Here is a 23616-nt window from a genome sequence, read left to right as displayed (position 1 = left end):
TGGGGTGGGGGGGCACTACCGCGAAGGCTCTCTCTCTCGTCCCCACCAACTGCGCCTGTGAGGGAGGTGGGATCGAGAGGAGGGCCTTGCCGACTGATCTTAAAGTTTGCACAGGTTCATAGGGAGAGATGCTGTCACATAAATAGGTAGGACCTGAGCCATATAGGGCTTTGTAGGTAATAACCTGCACTTTGAATTGGGCCTGGAAGCAAACCAGCAGCCAGGTAGTATGTTCCCTACAATCCACCCTAGTCAGCAGTCTGGATGTGGATCTTTGTGCTAATCGAAGCTTCCGAACTGTCTTCATAAGCAGCCCCATGTAGAGTGCATTTCAGTAATCCATGTGAGATGTAACTAAGGCATGGACCATGGTGGCCAAGTCATGCTTTTTGGGGTATGGTTGCAGCTGGCGCACAGGTTTTAGCTGTGTAAAGGCCCTCCCAGCCACCACCGACACCTGAGCTTCAAGCATCAACGATGAGTCCAGGAGGAGCCCCAGTCTCTGGACCTGTGTCTTCAAGGGGAGTGGGACCCCACCCAGCACAGGTTACCATGACTGACCAGGAGGACCTCTGTCTTGTCTGGATTTAGCTTCAGTTTGTCAGCCCTCATCCAACCCGTCACAGCTGCCAGGCAGAGGTTCAGGACTCGGGGAGTTTCCTTGGTAGCTTCAGGTAGATATTGATTAACATCGGGGATAATGATAAGCTCTGTGGGACCCCATGGCCCACCAGCCATGAAGTCGAGCAGGATTCCCCGTAGGCCACCTTCTGGTACTGGTCCGTGAGGAAGGATCCGAACCACTGCATATAATCCAGCCTCCTAAGAAAGAGGCTCCATCACTTGCCCCCTCCTTTCAAATATGTAAATATGGCTCTCTTATCCAAACTAAACACCCCCAACTCCAGAGGGATTTGTAGTTTCCAGGCCTTGGACCCTCTTGGTGGCCTTTCCCTGTACCCCTTCTGTCTTGTCCGTGTCCTTGAACTGTGATATCCAGGGTCATTCCAGGTCAGGTCTGACCAAAGCAGAATAGAGCAGGACTGTGACTTCCTTCAATCTGGACACTATCCTCCTATGGATGCAGTCTAGAATCGCATTGGTTTTTTGCGCTACCGCATCACACTCTTGCCTCATATTCCACTTGGGATCTTCTAAGACTTCTAGGTCCCATGGATCTAGCATCTAGCCAGGTCTTCCCTATCCATATCCACTGTGACTTCCATCCATTGAGGACCTCTCTTGCTACAGATGCAGCCTGGAATGAATGGCGTTGGTCTTTGCCGCTGCTGCATTGCATATTTGCCTCGTTCTCCTGCCTGGGATGAAAGGGTGTCTGGCAGGGACTCCCCACATTCCTGGGCGATGGCAGGGAGGGAGGCCGCGGGGCCAAGTGAAACCAGTTTGGCTCCCCATTGCATTGCGACACCAACTGTGGCAGGACCTGAACCCACTTCTCCGCCTCCCTCCTGGCACCGGGAAGGAAGGAAGGAAGGTAAAAAAGAAAGAAAGAAGGGCCTTTGCGGGGAGCGGATCGGCCGGCCTGACCGGCTTTTCCTTGGCATCAAGCCCTGTGCCATCGGTGGAGTCGGGTAAAACCTGTAGGCCACTTTTGCCCCCTCCCTTTTCCCCCTTCTTCTCTTTCTCCTCCTCCTTAATCTCTTTCTCCTCCTCCTTCCTCTTCTCCTCCTCCTTTTCTTTCTCCTTCCTCTACTTCTTCTTTCTCCTTTTTCCTCTTCTTCCCTTTCTTATTCTTCTCTTTTTCCTTCATTGTCTTCTTCCTCTTCTTCCTCCTTTTCTTCTTTCTCTTTCTCTTTCTTCTTCTCCTTTTTCTTCTTCCTCCCCCTCTACTCCTTCTTCTCCCCTTATTCCTCTTCTCCTTCCTCTTCTCTTTCTTCTCCTTATCCTTCTCTTCTTCTTCTTCTTCTTTCTCCTCTTCTTCTTCTTTTCCTCTTCCTCTTCTTCTCTTTCTCCTTGTTAATAAATAAATAAATAAATTTTATGAATTAGCCCTTTGGCCATATCACCATACCAAACCAAACAACTTAATAAAACTCTATGTAATAAGTTAAATAATAAGTGTGATAAAACTGATATACATCATATTTCCCTATCCCTTAATAACAACAACAACAACAACAACAACAATAATAATTTATTTCTACCCCATCCCCTTTCCTGAAGGACTCAGGGAGGCTTACAGCAAGTAACAGTTAAAAGAATAACAAACAAATAATACATAGGTCAAAATAACAGAACTTAAAATAGAACCTTTGCAATTACTGAAAACATATAAGAACATAACATCAACATCAAAAAATACCTGCTCTTGCTGGAATAAAAGCATTAAATAAGTTAAATCCATCTCTAGATGTATCATTGATGGGGTTCAGTTGCTCTCTGGCTATAGGGTAAACTACAACTCCCCCACTATGGTGAGTCAGTCCCCTCAAACCCCTCCAGTAGGTTGTGATAGTATTGGGGGTTCTGTATGCCAAATTTGGTCCAGGTCCATCATCAGTGGAGGTCACAGTTTCCCTGGTTGTGGGTGAAGTACAACTCCCAGAAAGGAAGGTCAGTTCCCTCCAAACCCCTCCAGTAATCAAATTTTGGCATATCAGGACTGTGTGCCTAGTTTGGCCCAGATCCATTGATGTTTGGATTCATAGTGCTCTCTGGATATAGGTGAACTACAACTCATTGATTGCTGGTGAACTTTCAATCCCAAGTACCTACAACTCCCAAATATCCAGACCAATTCCCCTCAAAATCCACCAGTAGTTAAATTTGGGCATATCGGGTATGCATGCTAAGTTTGGTCCAGATCCTTCATTGTTTGGGTTCTTAATGCACTCTGGATGTATTTATTTATTTTGCTTTGCTTATATACCGCTGTATCTCAAGCCCGAAGGCGACTCACAACGGTTCACAAACAGTAAAAACAGTAGAAACAGCAGTGGTTCCATACAACATATAACAATTGACTTAACACATTATCCATAAATTACCAATAAGCAATTACAATGCACAATTATTACAAAAAACAACCGTACCCAATCTTCTCATCATCCAAGCGTAGTCCAGGTTCGTCGTCCATTGTTCCATTCCTATGTTCCATTACCAGATTGCACTAAATTACTCAAACGCCTGCACAAACATGCAGGTCTTCAACTTTCTTCGGAATGCCATGAGAGATGGCGCCAGCCTAATGTCTGTAGGAAGGGCGTTCCACAGCCGAGGAGCCACCGCCAAGAAGGCCCTATCTCTCGTCCCCGCCAACCATGTTTGAGAAGCCGGCGGGATCGAGAGCAGGGCCTCCGCGGAAGATCTCAAAGTCCTGGTGGGTTCATAGGCTGAGATGCGGTCGGAAAGGTATCTTGGGCCGGAACTGTTTAGGGCTTTATAGGCCAATGCCAACACCTTGAATTGAGCCCGGTAGCAAATCGGCAGCCAATGGAGCTGGCGCAACAGGGGGGTTGTGTGCTCCCTGCACTCCGCTCCTGTTAGAATCATGGCTGCCGCACGTTGGACTAATTGAAGCTTCTGGGCCGTCTTCAAGGGCAGCCCCACGTAGAGAGCGTTGCAGTAGTCTAGGCGGGATGTGACAAGAGCGTGGACTACCGTGGCCAAGTCAGGCTTCCCAAGGTACGGGCGCAGCTGACGCACAAGTTTTAAATCCCTACAAAGGTACTCTTAGGTTGTAGGTGAACTATGCATCCCAGTACATACAACTCATATAAATCATGGTGATTTCTTCCCAAACCTTTCTATTATGTTCCGTTGGTGAGCAGTTCCTCTGTTTTGCTTTTTTTTTGGTGTCAGGAGTGACTTGAGAAACTACAAGTCTCTTCTGGTGTGAGAGAATTGGCAGTCTGTAAGGACATTGCCCAGGGGACGCCCGGATGTTTGATGTTTTACCATCCTTGTGGGAGGCTTCTCTCATGTCCCCGCATGGAAGCTAGAGCTGACAGAGGGAGCTTAATCCACTTTCCTTAGATTGGAACCGTTGACCGATCTTTCCAGCACAAGGGTTTAAACCACTGTGCCACTGGGATCTCCTCTCTGTTTGCTGTGTGCCAGAGAAAATAATAGGAAAGGGTTGAGGGAGGAGGCAGTGGGCAGTGTCATGCAAATTCCTCACCAATTGAGAGAGTAAGGAACACTGGGATACCTGTGGTGGAGGAAACACATAAAATCTAGGATGAAATTGTTCCTGTATGAAAGCCTTCACTTGGGTGGTGAGCAGTATTATGTTTGTGGAAGAAATTGGCAGGGTTATGTACGTGTTCATGGTGCTCACTATAACCTACAAGGTCATTGGAAGGAGAGCCATTGTTGTCTCTTGAGGAGTGGGAGCTATAGCTGTTTGTGGAGGTAGGAGGCTGTCTGTGTAAATGGACACCCCAGCCACACACACGCACACACATACATACAGATTTTCACTTTTATGAGTATAGATATATTTATATTATATTATGTTACACTATGTAGCACAATTTTTGTTCCTGGATTATCAATGTCCTTTCCTAATTGGTCCCATCATAAGAATATGGGGAAAGTTTATTAAACTGCAAACACTTTGTTTTTGTTTGGACATCCTGCAGCACATTTTGCTCTAGTTTTTGAGTGAATAAAATTTGAAATAAAATTTCTGTTCCTGCTTTGAAAGTGTTATTTCCTGTTTAATTGTGTGGTCTTTACTATGAAAGTTGTTGTTATACTCCAGAAACTTCGTTTTTGTGGGTCAAACTATGTTGAATAGGTCGAGACTCCATGAGATGCTCATTGAAAAATTATAGCAAATTTGTGCTATAGCAGGACATCCGAACAAAATTTGGCAGTTTAATACACTTTCCTAATTTTTTAATGATAGAACCAAGTAGGATAGGACATTGATAACCCAGGAACAAAAATCATGTTGTATAGTGTTATAATATATGTGTGCATATATATTCTAATTATATTTATATATATTATAACGTTATAATAAATATAATTATAAATATATTATAATATTTATTATTACTTTTAGTTTATGTTATAATTGATTTATTATATCTTATGTCATTATTTTATATTATTTTATTATCTATATAAATAAAAATATAATGTTCGTTTGTGGGATTAACAGAACTCAAAACCCACTGGACGAATTGACACCAAATTTGGACACAAGACTCCTAACAATCCAATGTATGTCCTTCACTCAAATTGATTTTGTCATTTGGGAGTTGTAGTTGCTGGAATTTATAGTTCACCTACAATCAAAGAGCATTCTGAACCCCACCAACAATGGAATTCAATCAAACTTGGCGCACAGTTCTCCCATGACCAACAGAAAATACTGGAAGGGTTTGGTGGGCATTGACCTTGAGTTTTGGAATTGTAGTTCACCTCCATCCAGAGATCACTGTGCACTCAAACAATGATGGATCTGGATCAAACTCAATATGCCCAAATGTGAACACTGGTGGAGTTTGAGGAAAATAGAATCCTGACATTTGGGAGTTGCAGTTGCTGGGATTTGTAGTTCACCTACAATCACAGAGCATTCTGAACCCAGCAACGCGTGGCAGGGGACGGCTAGTCTATATAAATAAAAATGTAATGTTTGTTTGTGGGATTAACATAACTTAAAAACCACTGGACGAATTGACACCAAATTTGGACACAATATATCAATCAGGCCAACAAGTGACCATCACTCATAAAAACACTGAGAAACATAGCAGAAGAGACTTAAAAAGCAAAAAAAAATACATTGCAATGTATGGGAAAAGCCAAAAAATAAAAAATACATTGCAGTGGATGCACAAAACCACATATATACACAAATATATACACACACAAAACACATATACACAAACTGGGCCACAGCAATGCGTGGCAAGGACGGCTAGTATTTTATATTATTATTAGTATTATATTTAATTATATTTATATTATTATTATATTATAATGTATTATTATTTAACATTGTATTTTATAACATTCATAGTATAATTTTATTTTTTATTATTTTATTATAATATTTTATAATCATAGTATTATATTTTATTATTTCGTTATATTATATTTTATTATTTATATTATTGTTATTATTTATATTATTGTTATTATTATATTTATTATTATTCTATGATGTATCCCTATCTTGAGAATTCCACTGTGTTTCTATTATTATTATTATTATTATTATGTTATTATTGCTATTGTTATTATTTATATTTTTATTATTTTCCATTATCATTATTATGTTTTACTGTTCTTTTATATTATTAGATTATTAGATTATTACTACTATTATTGCTATATATACATGAATATAAATATATATTAATACATTTTTCCCAAGTTTTATGATAGAACCAATTCGGAAATGACATTGATAACCCAGGAACAAAAATTATTGTGTTACATAATATTAGTAGTAGAAGTAATAGTAGTATTTTTGTTGTTGTAATTTTCTAGAAGAATAAGTAAAACCCTATTATTCCCAGATAGGAAGACACAATCCAAACCCTCCTGACAGAGGGCCTTTTCGTGGTGTAGAAAAGGAGGCACGAGACACAGATGCTTCTCTCATTCTGCTTTCCAATATGGTTTCTATGGCAGCTCCCCAAAGACTGTGCATTCTGCTCCTTAGACAATTATGAACATACTCTTTTTTCTTTTTTCTTTTTTGCACATTAGGAAAACAGGTTTGTGGGGTCTTGCGCACACAGGTGAAGCCATGGCTTGCCAAAGAGGAGAGAGGGAAACCCAAAGGGGAGGGGTGTAATACATGGACTCAAGCCTCGTACGCCATCGCCCTTCCATTTGCAGAGCCCTGAAAGCAAAACAAGCATTTATGCTGAACATGATGTGCAAAAAGCAGCCAAGACTCTGGCTTCGTGCCGGCCGTTTTGCTCCTGAGCTGCAGCTACTTTTCCCCTTCGAGGATTCTGCCCTTTTCTTTGTTGTGTCTTTCTCTTTCGACCAGCTTTTTGGGGAGTGGGAATGACATGGCTTTTGATGGGGGCTTTCAAAACACCACTTGGCCGAAGGGAAGTGGGTGCTTGGATGTCAACACCCTTTGGTTGCACAAGGGGTCTCTTGTGCGGGTGCCGTGCAAGGTCTCAGTCCCCAGGCCATTGCAAAGGAAGGCCTGCATCCCGTGACTGGTGGCCGTGCTTTTGGGTGCGTTCCTGCCCTCCCCTGGAATCCCCTTCTTTCTGTCCCCCCAAGCCATGTTGATGAGCGTTGGGTGTTTGCTTTCGCAGAGGTCTTCTTAGGCCAGCCGCCGCCGCCTTCTCCGATGGGCCTCAGAGGGAAGGAAGTGGGCTTGGGGAGGGAAGGGAGGAAGCGGCCTGGCTTACCTGATGTGGGCCCCTTTGGGGAAGTTCCTTTTGGAACTACGGGTCCTAGACTCCTCTTCCAGCGGGGGTCTGAGAACTTGGAGGGGATATGTGTTTAGGGTATCTAGTACTGCTACTTTCCCTTTTATCCTCCTTCTCTGCTTCCTCTTCCTCCTCCTCCTATCCTTCTCCTTCCCCTTCTCCTGTTCTTCGTTCTTTTCTTCCTTCTCCCCTTTCCCCTTACTCTTCCTTCTCTCCGCCTTCTCCTATTCCTTCTTTTCTCCTCCTACTCTCCTTCTCTTCCTTAGTCTTATTGAATGTTTCTTCCTCCTCTTCTTCCTCCTCTCCTCCTCCTTAGTCTTATTGTACGAGCAGATCATTAGCTGATTGTTTTCCTTCTCTCCTCTTCTTCTCCTTTCTTCTCTCCTCCTCAGTCATATTGTACTGGCTGACCATTAGCTGACCATCTTCTCTCCTCCTCTTCTTCTCTCCACCACCACCACCTCCTCCTCCTCCATACTCTGTTGTATGGGCTAACCCCGAGCTGACTGTTCCTCTCTTATCTCCTCTTCCTCCAGCCCACTGGTTCCGGCATGGAGGGCGGTGTGGATGGCCCCATCGGGATCCCCTTCCCAGACCATAGCAGCGACATCCTGAGCAGCCTAAACGAGCAGCGCAACCATGGCCTGCTGTGCGACGTCGTCATCCTGGTGGATGGGCAGGAGTTCCCCACCCACCGCTCGGTGCTGGCAGCCTGCAGCGAGTACTTCAAGAAGCTCTTCACCTCAGGCCTGGTGGTCGACCAGCAGAACGTGTACGAGATCGACTTTGTGACGGCCGAGGCCCTGTCGGCGCTGCTGGAGTTCGCCTACACTGCCACGCTGACTGTCAGCACCTCCAATGTGGGCGAGATCCTGGACGCCGCTACGCTGCTTGAGATCCAGGCCGTCCGGGAGGTCTGCACTGACCTCCTGGAGAGGAAGATTCTGGCCAAAAATCATGACCAGATGGACACAGTAGATCAAATTGATCAACGCAACCACCTCCGAGCGAAAGAGTACCTTGAGTTCTTCCAAAGCAACCCCATCAACGGCCAGCCAGCGGGTGCTTTCTCGTGGACCAACCAAGACCTGCGCGACCTGCAGCGGCTCGGCTTCCGGGGGCCTGACGGGACGGCGACAGAGGACGAGCCGGACTCCAATGGCATGGACTTCTACTCCCAGGCCTCCGCTGCAGCCCTCAGCGACAGACCAAAGCCCAGTGAGTGCAACCCCGACAGCAACCATGGCCTGTGGCTGGACCGGGAGGAGGAGAAGCCATCCCTGTTCCCGCCCTCCCAAAACGGACAGGACGAGGGGCCCCCACCACCTGTCCCGCCAGACGCGCCAGACACAGGCGACTCCCCGGCCTTTGGCCTCAAGGAGGAGGAGGCTGACCTGGCCCGCGAGGTGGATGGCCTGGCTGCCAGCGCCCTCCTCCAGCAGATGATGAACTCTGTGGGTCGCCAGCAGCAGCAACAAGGCGGCGAGGAGGAGCGCAAGGAGGACGTCGATGGGGTCATGGATTATTACTTGAAATACTTTAGCACTTCCCAGGAGGGCCGGGAGTACTCCCCGTGGTCGCAGAAGGGGGAGAAGAAGATCCGGGCAAAAGCATTCCAGAAGTGCCCCATCTGCGAGAAGGTGATCCAGGGGGCTGGGAAGCTGCCCCGCCACATCCGGACCCACACCGGCGAGAAGCCCTACGAATGTAACATTTGCAAGGTCCGGTTCACCAGGTGAGGGGTTGACCTGCGGGTGGGAGGGGCAGGAGGAGGGACATGCACAATGGGGCACGTTCCCACTCACCTAAGAATAGAATAAGTTTATTGTCGTCGTACATTGTACAATTAAATTAAGTGCCTTCCCCAGCACTTCCTTAGCTTTAGGATAAAAGCTATCTCTCAGTCTTTTTGTCCTTGCCTTTGTCATCCTATACCGCCTGCTAGGTGGCAATAATAAGACATTGTAAGGAAGGTCTTCATTCTCAAAGCTAGAGAAGAGAGAAAGTAGGCAGGCAGTGGTCCCAATGACACTCAAGCAACACCGAGTATATACACGAATAAATAGAATAGAAAAGAATAGAATAGAGTAGAGTAGAATAGAATAGCTTTACTGTCATTGTGCATTGTACAACAAAATGCAATGCCTTCCTCAGCACACACCACAAAACAACACACCCATCCTTCCACACTCCCACCACCACGACACAGCTGCCAATGCCACTTCAGTGCAAAATCATGGAGTTCAACAACAACAGTAATAATTTTATGTGATTGATGTGAACTTGGCTTGGACTTTTAGGCAGCCATTAATTGATGATGATGATGATGATGATGATGATGATGATGATGATGATGATGTTGATGTGTGATTGATATGAACTTGCTCAAATTTTTAGGTGAACATTAAGCACATACTAATGATGATAATTTTGTGTGATTGATGTGAACTTGGCTCAGACTTTTAGGTGGACATTAATCACATAAAATAATAATATGGTCATGTTCCAGTAGCATTGTCTCTTGACGTTTCACCTGCAACTGACAGATTACTGACAGGAGCAGGGTACAGGGAGCACACAACTCCTTTGTTGCGTCAGCTCCATTGGCTGCCAATTAGCTTCCGAGCATAATTCAGAGTGCTGGTGTTAACCTACAAAACCCTAAACTGTTCCAGCCCACTTTACCTGTCCAAACAGATTCTCCCCTATGAACCATCAAGGCTGTTAAGATCTTCTGGAGGGGCCCTGCTCTCGGTCCCACCACATTCGCAATCACGTCTGGTGGGGATGAGAGACAGGGCCTTCTCGGTGGTGGCCCCTCGGCTGTGGAACTCTCTCCTGATGGAGATCAGATCTGCCCCTTCCCTCCTGACGTTCAGAAAGCTAGTGAAATCCTGGCTCTGGGGCATAGCATTCCCAGAATAATTGGTTGAGTTCAGCTATAACCTAATAACTACTGACCACACTGGCGGATTGAGATGAACTTGATTCTATCCTGGCGTTTTGGCTTATATGTATTTATTCTGTTTGTATTTTAACTTATTATGATTTTATGATGTTTTAGTTGTATTTGTGTATTGAACTTATGTTGTTAGCCGGTCTGAGTCCCTCTAAGGAGGTAGAGAAGATCGGGGTACAAAAGTTTTAAATAAATAAATAAATAAATAATAACTGTGGCTAATGGCATCTTCAGAGGTCTGTCCAGAGTGGGGAAAAGAACTCTTATCTGTTTAAAGCAAATGTGAATGTTGCAATGAGTAATCTTGAATTAGCATTTGAGTAGCCATGAAGTTTGCAAAGTCAATCAGTGAGGCTCTCTGCATAGAGTTAGTGTGGTTGTTGTTGCCTGGAGTCATCCTCTGTGAGGTGTTAATTGGCACTTGATTGTTTGCTGTCTGGAATTCCCCGGTTTACAGAATCAAGACAGTAAATAAGGAACACCAATCAGGAAAACTCCAGACAGCAAACCATCAAGTGCCAGTTAACTCCTCTCAAACAGAGGGTGCCTCTAGGCAACAGAGGCCAGGTTACCTCTATGCAGATATCCTCACTGATTGAATTCATAGCTATTCAAGCTTGCCAGTTGCAACAGACAGAGGTTCTATCTTCCCCCCTGGACATCATTCCACAGGGATATATACACTCCACTTGCTTCACCACCTCTAAGCAGAGACCCTCACTGATTGATTTTGCATCTTCATGGCAATTCAATGCTATTCAAACTTGCACATTGCAACATTTGTACTTGCTTGAAACAGACAAGGGTTCTTTCTCCCACCCTGGACATCATTCCACAGGTGATATATACACTCCACTTCCCTCACTGCCAACAGACTCTCTTAAGATGCCAGCCACAGATGCAAGTGAAACATCAGGAGAGAATGCTACTGGAACATGGCCATACAGCCTAAAAAACTCACAGCAACTTATAATAATAATAATAATAATAATAATAATAATAATAATAATAATACGGTAATTGGCCCATGCCTGACTTATGGCGATGACATGCTTCTTTTTTCCCTCTCTTCTCGCTGTTTTGTTCCCACAGGCAGGACAAGCTGAAGGTCCACATGCGGAAGCACACGGGCGAGAAGCCGTACCTGTGCCAGCAGTGCGGGGCGGCCTTTGCCCACAACTATGACCTGAAGAACCACATGCGCGTCCACACCGGCCTGCGCCCCTACCAGTGCGAGAGCTGCTTCAAGACGTTCGTCCGCTCCGACCACTTGCACCGGCACCTTAAGAAAGACGGCTGCAACGGCATCCCCTCCCGCAGGGGCCGGAAACCCCGGGCGCGGGAGGCGGCCCTCGTCACGCCTGGAGCGGCTTCGAATCCCGATGGAAATGACGACAACGAGGAGGCCGAGGAGGAGTATCCAGAGGCCGCCTTGCCGCCGCAGGACGGCCTCGAACAGCACTTTGTCGACGACGACAATGGCGGCGACGGCTCCAGAAGCCTGAATGTAGCGGGGGGTTCGTCTGAGGGGAACGCACCGGGACTCTCCTAAACCAAAAAGTCAAAACAAAACAAATAGAGTGTCACAAAATCTAGTTATTCACTTTCCTCCAGAGAAAGAGAGAGAAACAACAAAAATTTACATACACACACGTATATATAAATATATATGGTTTCCTTTTTGCCCTATTGGTGGGGGGAAAGAGGAAAAGGAACGTACAGAATTAGCCTTATAGGTCTATCATATATCTAGCTATCTATCTCTTGGTGTGGCCCTTCTTCCCCGCATTGCCCTCCCACCCCATATGTTTCTGCTATATAAGGGCCTCTGGTCGAAAAGAGTTCGAGAAAGCGGGTCAAGAAAAAATAGTGATAGAACATGATACGAAGCATCCAGAATTGTTGTTTGTTCAGAGTTTAAAAGCTATATTATGTATATGTATATATATATATATATATATTTACACACATATAAATGTTATAACGGAGATTTTTTATCTATTTTAGTACTTAAGACAGTTCCAAAGGGATACCAGACAGGAGAGGGCAGTGTGCTTTAAATTGTAAAGAAGCTTAGGGAAGATATTTTTTCTCTTTCTTTCTTTCTTTCTTTCTTCCTTTCTTCCTTTCTTCCTCCTTCCTTCCTTCCTTCCTTCCTTCCTTCTTGCCTGCCTGCCTGCCTGCCTTCTTTCTTTCTTTCTTTCTTTCTTTCTTTCTTTCTCTTCGTTTCTTTCTTTTTCCTTCCTTCATTCTTTTCTGCCTCCTTTCTTCCATCCTTTCTTCCTTGTTTCCTGTTTTTCATTCCCATCTTCTTTCCTTCCTTCCTGTCTTCCTCCCTTTCTTCTTTCCTTCCTGTCTTCCTTCCATCATTTTTTCTTCATTTCTTGTTTCCTTCACCACCAGCCTAAGGTGTTTATTTTCCAATCCCACTTCTCCCTTTCCTTGATTTGTAATTTAAATACTTTCCATAAAGATATGAAGTTCAGAGAGGGTTTCTTGCATTTGCTACCTGTGTGCAAACCCTTCTCAAAATAATAATAGTAATAATAGTAGTAATAGTTGTTGTTGTTGTTGTTGTTGTTATTACTATTACTATTATTATTATTATTATTAGTAGTAGTAGTAGTAGTAGTAGTAGTAGTAAAACCCCTTATTTTCAAGGTAGTTGTGAAGAGAGCCATTTGGTCCTCTTCCATCCCTATTTTAGGACCCTGGGAACTCTGTAGAAAAAGGGGAAATAACTTGATCACCAAAATTGACACAAAGAAAAACTTATATTATTATTTACACACGCTCATACTCACCTTTCCCTTACAAACCTTTTAAATGCATAAATTGTGTTGGAAAAGCATTGTAAACCTTCCTAGACCTTCTTTTTGGAAATGAAAACGGTTTACGGTTTCATTCCCATGAAAGCAAAATGGTTCCACATTCAATACATTTTATGATTTGTTCTATGGTCCTTTTGGGAGAAATTAGGAGAAAGGAAATGTGCTGGACCCATAACCTTTATTGGATTGTCCGTATTTCTGCTGGACCCATAAACCTATTAGGGTCTCCGTATTTATCTGCTAGGCCCATAACCCTATTCAACTCTCTGTATTTTTTCTAATTTCCCAAGTTTGGTGAAATATAAACATCTCAATATCCCCATGTTTTATGACCATTGTATCTGTAAGAAAACCTGTTCTTTCTTTCCTTTCGCTGAGTTCTTTGCTTTTCTTAATCCTTGAGATTTTTCCCACATCAAATGGTGATCTTTTGGGATTCTGACGCTCCTTTTCCCACATTTCTAAACAGATTAAATAGAGTGAAAGTTAGCAGGATATATCAGGTTTCAACGCTTAAAAAACCCAAGGACACATTTTTAGACAGCATTTTTAAAATATAAAAATAAGAGAGAGAGAGAAAGATTTTAGTATTTTTCTGTTTTTTCCCAAGCACTTTTTAGATTTTTTTTGCATAATTTGAAGATTTTGCAAAAGATGAACCTCTTGGTGGAATGTAATGGAGGCAGGGAGTCGTGTGTTTGCAGACAAAGTTTGTCAGGGATGTTTTGGGTGTTTTTATTTAATACAGAAGAAGAAAAAGCAATAAAAAACACAAAAAATAAGATCAGAAACAAACAAACAAGTCTTAGCACTTTGAAACGGAACGGGTACTTTGAAATCACTTTATCTTAATTTAAAAGATATATATATATATATATTAAAAAAAGAAAGACAGAAAGCGCCTATTGTTTACACGTTGGAAACCCTCTTCTGCTACTGGAAAGAAATGTGTATTATTGTTTATGGTTTTTATTATTCAAAAATAATAATGATAATTCCTAGAATTTGAATTTATTTTTGTAAGAGAGAAGAAGACAAAAAAAAAGCCCCCACAAATATGTTTGTCAATCTCTCTCAATATATATTTGGAACAAAGAGAGAGTGAAAGAGACAAAAATGGGAGGATCTGAGTTAATTAGATTCTGTGACACAGTGAAATTTAGAAATATCTATCTACATTAAAAGACAAAAAAAGCAACCCTCGGAAGTGATTCGCACTTCGGGGGGAGAAAAAATGTACACAATGGAAGCTTGAATTTTTAAGCAGGAATCATGGGGTTTTGTTTTTGTGTATGGTTTATTTTCCCTCTTTTTATGTTCTTTTAAAAGAGAAAATATGTCTTATATATAGCCAGTGCTGACCTGTGTGCGTTCTCATTGGTTTTCCCGTCATCCTCAGCTGCTAAGTCTTGGGACCTCCTTCCGTTGTTGTTTCGGACTTCTTGGGCTTCCTGCAAGTTTTTGGATAAACGGGGAATCCATCCGTTTGCATTGGCACTCCTCCCGTAAAATATGGTTTTCAGCATAGTTTCCGTCTGCTTTTGCGATCATATGCATTATCCTCATTCCCCCTCCCTCTAATTCGGACGCTGTTCAGTCAGTTTGCTTCCACTGCAGACAACTGCAAAGAGTCTTTTATGGACTCAAATATAGTAATCCCGGTGTTGATCCTATGAGGACAGTTGCGAAGAGTCTTTTATGAATTTGAATATTGTAATTCCGGTGCTGATGCTCTGTGGACAATTGTGAAGAGTCTTATATTTGAGGAGGTAAAAGAAGGTGTGAAATCTTGCAATTGCAGAAAACATAGCCAAAGACAAGCATTTTCTCCCTAATTTGGAGCCTGGCCAAGCTCTGAGCAATTTCCACACCTTTTTCAAAGCTCCATTTTGGTTAGTAAAAGGAATAAGCTGTTTTGCCTAAGCAAATCCAAAATGATAGCACTCTGCCTTCAATGGAGAAACAAACTTTTTGTCCCAATTTCTCTATGGTTGCAGTTTTGCAGTTCTGTGATATTTTTTTTTTAAAAAAAAATAATCTCTAATCGTTTGGAGGAAATAACTCAACAGGATAAAAAGAGATTTATCTTTCCATCCCACTTTCCCAGCCAAGATCTATAACCACAATTTCTGTATTTTTCTTCAGTTTTGGTCAATGAAAGGGATAAAGGGCGTTTCTTTATCCAAAGCAATTGGACGCATTCAAAGGAGAAACAATCTTTCCCAGCTAAGATCTACTTTTGCAATTTTGCAGTTTTCTTACCTTTTAAAAAATCTGTTTTTAGACGTTTGGAGGAAATAAATAAACAGGATAAAGGCAGACATTTCTTTATCCAGAACAATAGGATAAATTCAAGGGAAAAACGACATTTCCCAGCAATTTCCGTATTTTTCTAAAAGCCTTCCATTTTGGTCAACAAAAGGGATAAAGATCAATGTGTCCCTGACGAAATACAGAATGATAAGATGGAGAAATATTATTTTGTCCCGCTTCCCCAGATTGCCCCTTTTTCTCACCCGGAGGAATTGCGAAGGAGGTCCCAGCACTTACTTCCATGTGGATGCGGCGCAGTTTCCCTCCTTCTTCCTGCAAAGATCCTCAGCTTAGCACTGACTTTAAAACAAACCGATTGCATATGCAAAACAACACCATTAGACTTCGATGTAAATAGGGTAGTGACATGAGGTTCTTTTTTCGTGATCTGAAGAGTTGTGGTATCTCTCCCCTCCGTTCATGTTTTGTGTGCATTCCTCTCCTTTTTCTTTCTTTCTTTCTTTATCTTGCTCTTTCCTTCTTTCTCCCCATCTCGCTCGCTTCCAGATAACATATGTATGGCACAAGAAATATTCCTCTCCCTTTTTTGGATCGTTTTTATCCCCTTCTAGAGTTCAGGGATTTCGATTTTAAACTTTTCCCTAGGTGACTTCTTGACATCCTTTTAATACAGAAGGAATCCCTTCTCTCACACACACACACACACACACACACACACACATATCCCAGCAAAAGATGATATGGCCGGGATTACACCATTTTCTAGTGATCCTCTCCAGACCCCGTAGGAGTTGCCCCCAAATACGCCACTTTCTCAGCTCTTTTTGCAGATGTAAAAGGATCGGAGACAGAGGTGAGGCAGACTGTTTTATAGAATGTATCCCTTTTTCCCCATTTTGTTTTCCCACTACTTGGGTTTGTCTTAGGATCTGCTTGTTTCCATTTGTCCCTTTTGAGATGCCTTCCCCCAATTTCTCACTCTCTGCAGGAACCAAGGTTTTATTTTCGGGGCAACCTTATTAGAATTTATTAAAGGAGGGAAACACAAGGCCCGCCTCAAACTCCCAACATCCGGGGTTTGTTCAGGGAAGCCAAAACTGGTCCGAAAGTGGAATATTTCGCAGTGCAGATCTCTTCTTCCGCTGTCCTTCCATTCCTCCCTCCATTGCCATTGTGTTCCTTCCTTTTCCCCCCTTTGAGCAGGGATAGCAGTGCACCTTATTGCAATGCGGATGTATGTATGTTTCTATGGGGAATCTGTGGGGTGATGGCAACACTTTTAACACAAGCCTTGGATGCGTTTGCACTAAAAAAAATGAAACCAGAGATTTTATGTGTATTTGTGATGCCTTAACCTCCGTGATTTCCGCACTTTTGTCCGAGCGATGGCCGCTGAATGAAAGAGACCCGGTTCTCTTTGCACGCAGGTTTTTTCCCATTCGCAAATCAGCTAATTATATATGTTTATAGATATATATATGACATTTGATTTTTTTAAAAGAAAATTATTTTATTTTTCAAAAACAAATTATGCAGGTTGTGATAAAGTGTTGCCAAAGAAATTGTCGACTTCTACTGCATTTCAGGAAAAAGAAGAGGCTCAACTCCTCAAAAGACATCTCTTGTTTTTGTTTTTTGTTTAAAATGATGATCGTTCTCAATGTAATTTCAAGTCCAGTAGTTGAACCTGTATTTTTCAGGGTTTGTGTGTCTTCTCTTTCTTCTAAATATAATATTTTTTTTGGAAGGGGAAAAAGGTTGGGGCGGTTTCATTCTCGTTCCACCATTGCTCATTCCACCATTGACGTCCACTGATAGTTTGGGAAACATTCAGGGTTTTGCTCAAAATAATATCTCTGAAATTGCTGGAGTGAAGGATAACGATAATAATCATGGTAATAAAACCCAAGAATGTCCATCTAAAATCTTTGGGATTAATCAGGGAAGGAGAATGTTTTGATGTAAGAATGTGGAGATTCAGAAGGACACACAAACCCTGCTGCGTTGTCTTTGAACCTGTGGCGGAAACGCCATCTCTGTCCCGCTCACTTTTTGTACTCATTCCTTTTCCCTTCCTTGTGTTTGCGATTCCATCTTGGCCTCATTTTGAATGTTGAAAAAGGGCAGAAGATGTCAGGTTATAAGGGTCAATTTGGATTAATTCTGTAGATCTTAATAGAACGAATTTCGTCCCGAACAGAAAACAATACAATACAATAGAAAACTTTATTACTGTCACTGACCAGCACAGACCGAAAACAACGGCAGACAATTGTGTCATTTTTGCATTTCCCCTTCATCTCGTTCCTTTTTAAATTAAATATCCCCCCTTTTGGGGGATCTCTGTTCTCCTCAAATATTTAGGATGAATTCCGTTGTTTTGGGGAAGTATATTTCTGAAAAATCTAGGACAAATTCCATTGGTTAAAGGAAAGTATATTTCTGAAAAATCTAGGATGAATTCCGTTATTTTTGAGGAAGTATATTTCTGAAAAATCTAGGACAAATTCCATTGTTTTGGGGGAAGTATATGTCTGAAAAATCTCTTAATGGTTAGGAAAAGGATGGGGAAGACGTGGGTGTTTGTCACACAGAGTAGTGTTAGCCCTCTAATAGCACAACCCAAATCAGTAAAGAAATCAACATTATCTATATTTCCGCATTGACCCATATATATATATATATACATATATACCATGTTCTTATATATATAATTAGCCATTTCCCCTGCTTCTCACAGAAGCAAAATGGCCTTGCTTTAACTATTACAAATCAGGACCATTTATCACCCCCAAAAACGCCTTAAGCATTTTCTTTTAATAGAGAAAATCTCAAAACCGCTAAGGATTTTTTTCCTTCTTTGCACTAATGCTGAGATTGTGTTGCACTTTGTTAAAAGAGAGAAAGCTTTCGAGGAGAAGAAGAGACCCTTATATAGTAATAAGGGACGGCTTTTCAGGGACCTTTATTATGGGGTTTTTTTGTGGGGGGGAAGAGACCGTTCTGTGCGGAATAATAATGGAAGTGATTGGCTTTTGTTTGCATGCAGCCTTGGTGCGGAAGGAAGGGCCCCGATTCAGGCCGAGCTCGAGCGAAGCGTTAGGTTCTCCGTATCTTTTCCCGGATGGGAATTTCCCAAGAAAACCAGGTGCGCCGCGGCTCAAATTTATGTTAACCCCAAATGCGATTTTTAACCCTTTCTTCTTCGTTCGTTCTGATTTCTATCTTGCGACCCGTACACGGTCAGCCTTCTTTCCTCCTCGGTCCGACTTTCCTATTTAAAGACAAAAGAAACTATAGATCTATTTATATATATTTTTTTCAGCGGGAATTTTATTTAAGTTCAGAGAAACACTTTAAAAGCGATTGTCGTTGGGATTTTATTTTTGAAACAAAAAAAAGAATATAAATATATATCTCTCTTCTCGCTATATATATTTTTTAAAAAGGAGCGTTCTGTTCTAGTTTTGTCCCATGTGAGATGAGGTCCTTCTAGTTCGGTCTCCCCTTTTTAATCCTATGGAGAATATATTAATTAAGATGCCGTATTGATGCTGTTTTTCTAAGATATAGGTATAGGTATATATATATAGATAGAAATAATACTTTATTCTTGTCCCAGAAACCAAATCGGTCAAGGAAGAATAAGAGATTTTTTTATCAGATGGGGGCCATTTTTTCTTCTTACATGATGATAATGACTATTATTGCTACTCTTAGTGTTGTTCTTTATTTTATTAATAATAAAAAAATAAAACAAGGATATAACCTTATCCAGAGCACTCTAAAAAGAAATCCATTCTTCTTTGAAAACGAGCAAAAACCTTAAATGGCTGATTTACTGTTTATTCAGGTGACGAGGAAAGCACAGATGAGACATTCCATAGATTGTATGTTTGATAATAATTCTTTATTGTGGGGGATTCATTAAATAAAAGAAGTTGGGAGATAAGTACAGACGATATTAGAATATATATATATAAATATATAAAATGCACTTTTTTGCGGGGAGGGGGCTTAAAATGAATATATATATATATTAAAACAATAGAATGATGGAATTCCTCTCTCATTCTTGTATATAAGACCCTCTTTTTAAAAAAAATCCTAATGTTTGATAGCATCGTTTATTTTTTCCTTTTTTCTTAAATCTTGTTTGGTTTGGTTGGTTTTTCTTTCCTTTCCTTTTTCTTTCGTTTTTTTTTTTTTTTTTTTTTTGAAAGAGAGGACACAATGCAAAACGGCTAGGATCCAAAGCACTATTTCGGAGGAGAATGGGATTTTATTTTTTGAATCGTTATCGATTGATTTTTCCAGACCCGAATCTTGTTGTTAATCTCAACTAGAATAAGTGTACAGTGATGTGTTGACTCGCCTATTCGCTGACGTTTCTATGAGGTTGACTCTTCTTTCAGGATCCCATATTCTCCTTCTAGACTGAGGTTGTTTTCCCCTCCTTTTCCCAACATCATCTCTTTAAGGCGGGTCCATTCTGTCGTTTCATTTCAAAATGACCCAGGAAAAGGGGTCGCTAACCACTCGTAATACGTGATTCGGCCCTTCTTTAGACTCGTTGCTTTTTGGTTCAACCCTCCCATTTGGTGCTAAATGCGATCCTTCCTGACCCAAAAAGAGATATATATTTATTTATAGTATTTATACCCCACCCCTCTCATCCTGAAGGGGATTCAGAGCAGCTTTACAGAACACACATACAACAAACATTCAATGCTGATTATATAATTAACAAGGACAGACAACACAAACAGAGGTGAATGCAATTTTTCCACTCTTATTTCTAGCATCTTGAAGGCTGTACTTGATTCCAACCACCGGGCTGGGGGTGGGGTGTGTGTGCTGTCGCTCCATCTTCCATGCCGAAGAGCTTTCTTCCGATCGATGTCCTTAAGGGCGCCTTTATTATCTACCCCCTAAAAGCAGTACCTTATTTTATCTACTCGCATTTCTGTTTTCGACCTGCTAGGTGGGCAAGTGAGCTGGGGCTAATGGTGGGTGCTCACCCCAACCCGGGCTTGAACTGCTGATCTTCCGATCGGCAGGATGTTTCTGCAGCATAGCGGTTTAGCCTGCTGTGATAAGCCCGGCCCCTCGGGAAGTATTGTGTGCTACTTCCCCTTCTTTACAAAATAATCCATCCAAAGGAACCTGTCATTATTCACATTGACCCCTCTTTTAGAAATAGTCTTTTCCAAGGGACCGGTCACCGTTCATATTGATTTTTCTTTGAAAAATAACTCTATCTGAAGGACCAGTCATCAGTCATACTGATTCCTTTCAAAATAATGTATCCAAAGGTACTGATCATTATTCATATTGACCCCGCTTTAAGGAATAAATCTATCCAAAGGACCAGTCACCATTCATACCGATTTCTCTTTACAAATAATGTATTCAAAGGGACTGGTCACCATTCATAGTGATTTCTCGTGTCAGCCATCTCTCTCTTCTTTCGGTCTTCCAAAAAGGATGAAAACGAGCTGCCCTTATATCGGACATAATTGTTTCTGAAACCTGAACCAAGCCATGAGGTTTTTCCTGTCCCTGCCCAGGGAGCGCAAACAGGAAGAAGGAAGCCATGTTTTTCCCCCTTTAAAAAAACCCACTGTGCCTCGTCACTCTGACTCGCTCCCTTTTGATGATTTGTTTATACGGGAACTGAATGAGTTCCCATCTGGAAACCCCAAACTTCCTGCACCTTCACACCTCCCCCCCCCCCCCCCAAAAGCTACAAATATATATCTTCAGGGTGTTTTGATAAAAAAAAATTGCAGAAACGAGAACGGCTCTCCTTGTCTGTATGTGTTTCTTTCCCGAGAGAGAACCGATTCTCAATGGTGCCTTTGCGTCGGAGATCGGATGGTACAGATCAATACAGGACAATTCCCTCCTGCAATTCTGAATTAATCTGGGATTTAATAGGAGAATTCCCTTATTTACTAAAATACAACAATTTTATTTCTCCCTTTAATAGGAGAATCTCCCTTCTTACCAAACGCATCCTGACCTCCGAACCAGAAACGAATGAGTCTCACTGTCTCCCAAAAGGAGAAATAGACTTTGTATTTTTTTGTCCAAAAAGAGCCTTAGGACTTTCTCTTATTATTGTTGCCCCAAATTGAATGGGTTTCTTGGCCAAACTCAGCAGGAACTTCTTTCGAAACCGAATTCACCCTTTTCAGACATTTAATCCCACTGTTTTCTGTATTCCTTCAATAATAATAGTAATAATAATAATAATAATATACTTTATATTCCACTCTATCTCCCCAAGGGGACTCAGGACGGATTACAGAACACATAAACGGCAGACATTGAATGCCATTATACAATTAACAAGGACAGGCGATACATAAACAGAGGTATAGGCTTTCCCGTTTTTTTTTTCCATCTCTGGCATCTGGAGGCTGTGCTCAACTCCGGCCACAGGGAGGTGCTATTGCTCCATCTTCCATGCAGAGGAGCTTTCTTGTCCGTCTTCCCAATTGAATTACCGGCATGTCCTTATGGGCGCCTTTTATTACCTCCCCGCTTAATGCGGTGCCTATTTATCGACTCACATTGCAGTTTTCAATCTGCTAGGTGGGTAGAAGCTGGGCTGATGGCGGGAGCTCACCCCGACCCGAGCTTTAACTGCCAACCTTTCAATCAGCAAGATTTTCTACAGCTGGCAGTTAACCCACTGTGCTAAAGCCCAGCCCGATGCTCACTTCTTCCCAAATACTTTTATTTTTCTCTTTATCTCTCTCTCGAAAAAGCCATTTTATCCCAAGATGGTGATGGATAGGATGGATCAGGTTCTCTCTTTGCGGCTGGGAAATAAATTTCCACGTCTCTTTCGTTCGTTCGTTTGTTCTTTCTTCGTAGCGATGAATAATTTCCCGGCCGTTTCTTAACATCCTGTTTCCTTTGAACAAAGTTTAATTCAGGGTTAGGAATTTGGGGGCTTTTGGGGATGCTTTTTGGGATTCTCTTTATGGGGAAAACAATAACTTTCTGGGTTTTGTTCGTAGGCAAACTTTTCAGACTCTGGGGCGAGAGGAAAGAGGCCAACACGCTTCTCCTTTCTCTCTTCCCTGGGATATTCTTGCATTTGTTGAAACAGAAGAATTGTTCTTTTTTAAAACACAACAATATGATTATTCTTAAAGCAGCAAAAGCTACTTCGATTTCCTTCTGTTGTTCAGGATTGGTTGTGGACTAAAATTGAATCAGTTGTATGTTCTTTTATTTTCTTTTTTTCTTCCTTCCTTCCTTCCATATATTGTACTGTAATAGAGAACTGTTAATTTTTTGCACTAATAGATTTCTTTTTCTCTCTGCCTCGTCTCCATTTACTTCTCTGTGTTTTATTGTGTGGGGGGGGGGGAGGGGGGGAAGGGGTGAAGCATGGGTTCCCATAGCATTGATCCAGGATAGCTCAAGTGGCACCAAACTGGGTTAAGTCGACAATGTAGACGCACTCATAGAGTTGGGAAATCATTAAGTAGCCCAAAGGTGGATGTATTCCTTTCATTCCACATGTATTCCTTCCATTGTAAGATGCCATCGATCCTAATGCTCCCAAGGGTTGCCTATCATTCTATGGCAGTTGGAAGTGGGACCAAACTGGGTTAATTCAACAGTGTAGATGCATCAGCACTACAAAGGTGGATGATTTTATTATTTTTGAACAGAGATATACTGTATTCCTTCCACTGATTCTAATACTCCCTATGATTGCTTACCATTGAGCCAGGTGGGACCAAACTGGGTTAATTCGACAGTGTAGATGCATCAGCAACCCAAAGGTATATTTGTGTTATTTGAATGGAGATACGTATACTGTACTCCTTCCATTGATTCTAATACTCCCAAGGATCTCCATAGCATTGAGCCAGGGCAGTTGGAAGTGGGACCAAACTGGGTTAATTCGGCAGTGTAGATGCACCAGTACCCCAGAGGTGGATGATTATGTTATTTGAGTGGAGATATACTGTATTCCTTCCATTCTAAGGTGCCATTGATTCTAATACCCTCAAGGGTTACCTATCATTGAACGGGAGAAGTTCAAGTGGGACCAAACTGGGTTAATTTTACAGTGTAGAAGCACTTAAAGAGAAATCATTCAGCGCTCCAAAGGTGGATGATTGCGTTATTTGAGTGGAGATACAAT

General features: G+C 42.0%; 1 protein-coding gene across 3 annotated transcripts in view; it reads left to right on the top strand.

Annotated features, from left to right (window-relative positions):
• ZBTB7A (zinc finger and BTB domain containing 7A) overlaps positions 1 to 22781 on the top strand; it is a 41772-nt gene extending 18991 nt beyond the window's left edge. For 2 of the 3 annotated variants that reach the window (XM_060786167.2, XM_060786168.2), the window contains exons 2-3: positions 7916 to 9114; positions 11431 to 22781. In XM_060786167.2, coding sequence (XP_060642150.2) covers positions 7931 to 9114; positions 11431 to 11890 — 1644 coding nt within the window. In that variant the 5' untranslated portion in view covers positions 7916 to 7930 and the 3' untranslated portion in view covers positions 11891 to 22781. The remainder of the gene's footprint in view (positions 1 to 7915; positions 9115 to 11430) is intronic. The other variant, XR_010910487.1, reaches the window with a different exon arrangement.
• Positions 22782 to 23616: the final 835 nt, after the last annotated feature.

This window comes from Anolis sagrei, chromosome X (assembly GCF_037176765.1).
Source record: "Anolis sagrei isolate rAnoSag1 chromosome X, rAnoSag1.mat, whole genome shotgun sequence".
NCBI lineage: Eukaryota > Metazoa > Chordata > Lepidosauria > Squamata > Dactyloidae > Anolis > Anolis sagrei.
This window is presented reverse-complemented; position numbering and strand designations above follow the sequence as displayed.